This window comes from Bufo bufo, chromosome 1 (assembly GCF_905171765.1).
Source record: "Bufo bufo chromosome 1, aBufBuf1.1, whole genome shotgun sequence".
In the NCBI taxonomy this organism is placed as follows: domain Eukaryota; kingdom Metazoa; phylum Chordata; class Amphibia; order Anura; family Bufonidae; genus Bufo; species Bufo bufo.
The window spans coordinates 820,141,071-820,145,586 of NC_053389.1; the positions used below are offsets into that span (position 1 = coordinate 820,141,071).

Sequence of the window (4,516 nt, forward strand, 5' to 3'; positions counted from 1 at the left end):
TCGTAAAAACCTGCTAAGGGGCAAGGGATACCCTAGACACGGAAACCGTACATTGCACTTCCGTTAAATATGCATTGCATCCAAATGGAAAGCGTTTTTAATTGATAGTTTCTAGGGGATGTAGTTTGTTATTCTACAATTTTTTTTCATGCGCATGAAAAACGCACCAAAACTGACAGCATCCGCATGAAAAAAAAAAAAAAAACTGAAACACCGAATGCAGTTGCAGACAAAACTGTGCTTGTGTTTAAATCCAAAGTTTTTTTCCTGGACAGATCCGGACACAATCTGTATCATTCTTGTGAAAGAGGCCATAGTGTTATATTGCATGTACACACATGAAAAAAGAACTGAGACAACAATTATACAATGACAACTTGTGACCACTGTGGCCAATCACTGGCCTCAGCATTACCATTTTATTCCTTTGCCCTAATGTGGTATCATCTCAGAAATCTCCATTTGTAAGGATGAGAGATTTAGGCTACCAACATATGGTTCATGCCCCATATCTAGTGGATGCCATAGTCTTATGTCTACTAATCTGGTCTTAAAAATAAATAAATCACAGCCTGGCTTAATGTTACTAGATGTTTCCTTTAATTTCTTACTGTACTTGCAGACAAATCTGACTGTGGTCGCAGAGTTTATCCTTTTAGGATTTCAAGGCAGCCAACTTTTGAGAAATCTTCTATTTCTTCTGTTCCTTGTTGTTTTTGTTGCCACAATATGTGGGAACCTCCTGATCATCATCCTCGTGTCCACCAGCAAGAATCTCCACACCCCAATGTATTTCTTCATCTCACAACTGTCCATCAGTGACATCCTATTACCCACAACTATTGTCCCCAACCTGCTCCACATCCTACTGAATAATGGAGGAACCGTCAGTTTTATTGGTTGTATGACTCAGTTTTATTTTTTTGATTGCTCTGAAGTATTAGAGTGTTTTCTTCTCGCCGTGATGTCTTATGACAGATATGTGGCCATCTGTAATCCCCTCCGTTACACCTCCATCATGACAAATAGATTTTGTGTTACATTAATCATTATTAGTTGGTTGATGGGTAATGTTATTTCATTCATTGGTACGATAACATCATCAAAACTAAACTTTTGTGGGTCAAATATCATCGACCATTTATTCTGTGACCTTGTCCCCTTACTAGACCTGTCCTGTTCTGACACCTTCTCTGTTCACTTGGTGATTTTTGTTTTGGGAGCTCCAACTCTAACGGTCGCAACCTCAATCATTGTAGTGTCTTATATTTACATTGTTATATCAGTCTTAAGGATCCCATCCAGTACTGGTAGACAGAAAGCCTTCTCCACCTGTAGCTCCCACCTCATTGTGGTCTCCATTTTTTACGGGACTATATTTAGTGTTTACGTTTTACCTAAGAGAGAACAGACTTGGGTCAGTAGTAAGATCCTCTCTCTGCTGTATACCGTATTTACTCCATTTATTAACCCCATTATATACAGTCTGAGGAATAAAGACATTAAGAAAGCCGTACAGCAAACATTACATAAACTCATATCCCGTAATAAACATTAATACACATTTAGAGACAAGCAAATCACTCAAAATGTTAATTGTTCAACCAATTTTATTTGAGTGCAAATTGACTCTACCCAAATCAAAACTGTTCTAACTGGCCTGAAAATGTTTGTATAACACTAGTCTCATAGGACCCATATTCTCTCTTTTTTTAGTTTTGTTTCTCTCTCTCTCAGATTCAGAAGCAACTTGAGATCTTACAAAATAAAGGTGGAATTTGATTCAATTAGAATTGATTTGCTCATCTCTAATTGATGCTGAGTCACTCACTAGTGATCAGCGGATCTGGATTTCAGGATTAATTTGATTCGCCCCAAAGCCGAATTTCCTCCTGCATCATGGTAGCGAATTGATTTAACCTGAAATAGTGTAAAAAAAAAAAAATTTGCGACGGCCACCATTTTGCTTGAAGATCTTGCACGAAATCCCATGCGTCCTGTCGACTGGACTCTACATTCTACTATGACAGATCGAAGTCTTGATCTTGACTTATGTAGGCATTTAAAATAGACCTTTAAGTATTGCCACAGGTGCACCTCAAATTAAATCAAGTGACATTAATTATTATCCTTTCAGAAGCTTAACCATAACATCATTTAATGGAATTTTCCAAGTATTTTTAAGGTACAGTAAACTTGGTGCATGAAAACTTTTGAGCTACTGGGAGTGTGGTGAAAGAATTACAAGCTGAAATAAACCTTTGTCTCTAATATTCTTCTGACATTTCACATTCTCAAAATCTAGAAGTGACTTAAACCTTGAGGTACACTACTTATAACCCTGGACCATTCTGAATAGGAATCATTGACCACAACTCTCTAGACACGGTCCTTCAGCCAGTTTTCAATCCAATTACAAATGATACTTTCCAAGACTATAGACCTTACTTTACCCATTAAATATCTATGAGGGACAGTATCAGAAGCCTTTACAAAATCTAATAACACTACATCCACAGCTGCCCCTTAGTCCAGGCTTCTACTCACCTTCTCAAAAAAACAAATCAGGTTAGTCACAACTCATGTTCTTGGTGTTAGAGCTGATTGGCCTAAGCGACAGGAGCCACAGGACTGTCTGTAAATCTATGGATGGTTGGCAACCCAGTACACTGTTTGATCAGTGATTTTCCAACTCGCTGTAATTTCACTTTGCACATGCTAGAGCGTCTGTATGAGCAGCGGAAAGCTATGAACGATTTTGTCATGCACCGGACAGACTCAACAGGAAACATGTGTTGTTTTGAGGTCAGGCATTGGCAGCTCATCCAAGATGCCTGTCTTGTGCTGAAGCTCCTTGAAGAGGGCACAAAATTAGTCAGTAGTGAAGACTGCAGCATGAACAACGTTATCCCTCTTATATTTATCTTAAAACAGAACAACAGCTGAAAAAAACATGCAACACATCGTTCTGTTTGGCCTGTAACTGTTGGGGACCCACAAGAAGAAAGTCTCATGGAGGAGGATGATCAGAAGCTGACACCGGAGGAGATGAAGGAGCAGGAGAATGAGGATTATACCCAGTCATCTCAGTGGGTTGTGGTGCCAAATAGAACTGGGTCCTCGGGCACACTGGCCATATTGATAAGCTCTATGCTTGCTCATTCACAAGCGTATCACTCACATGAAGGAGTTTGATTATTACTGTTTAGACATTCTCTTAGATCCTTGCTATCAAAGCAAAATGGGGAAATGTTTTTCTTTCTGGTGAAAGGGAGGCCAAATTATTAGGGATGAGCGAACCCGTGGATGTTCGGATTCGCTGTATTCGGCCGAACTTTGTTTCAAATTTCTGTTCGGGTACCCGAACTTGACCCTGAACCCCATTGAGGTCAATGGGGACCCGAACTTTTGGGCTGTAAAATAGCTATTAAAAAAGCCATAGAAAGGGCTAGAGGGCTGCAAAAGGAAGAAAAATGGGGGTAAGAGCAGGACAATTGCCCTGCAAACAAATGTGAATAGGGAAACGACTTAAAATAACATATGAAAAAATTATAATCTTAAACCAGGACACAGAGGTCTAAGTGGAGTAGGAAGTTGAGGAGGCTTAAGACGTGATGGTGTAAGTGGAAGAGGCGGAGGAGGAAGCCAACACTGTTTTTGTGGGGCGTTTTTGGGGGTGGTTCTTTATTTTTTTATTTTTTTTAAATTTGTCTGTTCTGTCTCATTTCTGTGTGTGACCTATAACAATTTTTGGGGTGTGGCGGTATACTTCTCTACTCATTAGACATTATAACAAATAATAATCTTGAGTCAGGAGGTGGAGGTCTTAGTGGAGGAGGAGGTGGACATGGCAGTGTAGGTGGAAGGGGCGGAGGAGGTAGCCAACACTGTTTTTGTGTTGGTGTTTTTTATTTTATATATTTTTTTTATTTGGGGAGGCCTCAAAACATTAGTAAATGGCAAACAGAATGCCCAAACTGTGATGGAGTATAACAATGGCTGGGTGTGACCGGGTATACTTCTCTACTCTGATAATATAACAAATAGTGATCTTGAACCAGGAGGTGGAGATCTGAGTGAAGGAGGAGGTGGACGTGGCAGTGCAGGTGGAAGACAAGGAGGATGCGGGGGAGGAAGCCAAAACATTGGGAACTGGCAAACAGAACGCACAAACTGCTCTGGAATATAGCAATGGCTGGGTACAGCTGCTATACTCCTCTACTCTGCCTAAACTACGGACAAGTCCTGTGGGATTCATGCCTGGTTCATTTTACTGAATGTGAGCTTGTCCACGTTGGTTGTTCTCAGGCGGATGCGCCGTTCCGTGATCACACCCCCTGCCGTGCAAAACACACATTCGGACAATACACCTGCCGCAGGGAAGGCCAGCACCTCCAAAGCGTAAAGGGCAAGCTCAGGCCACGTGTCCAATTTTGAGACCCAGAATTTGAATGGGGCAGATCCATTAGTCAGTACGTGCAGACTTGTGCACACGTACTGTCCCACCATGTTGCTG

At 40.9% G+C, this 4,516-nt stretch overlaps 1 protein-coding gene across 1 annotated transcript; it reads left to right on the forward strand.

Annotated features, from left to right (window-relative positions):
* The first annotated feature begins 580 nt into the window (after window positions 1-580).
* On the forward strand, window positions 581-1,558 carry LOC120989375 (olfactory receptor 1468-like). Its single transcript, XM_040417442.1, has one exon. The coding sequence runs from the start codon at window positions 581-583 to the stop codon at window positions 1,556-1,558; it is 978 nt and encodes a 325-aa protein (XP_040273376.1).
* Window positions 1,559-4,516: the final 2,958 nt, after the last annotated feature.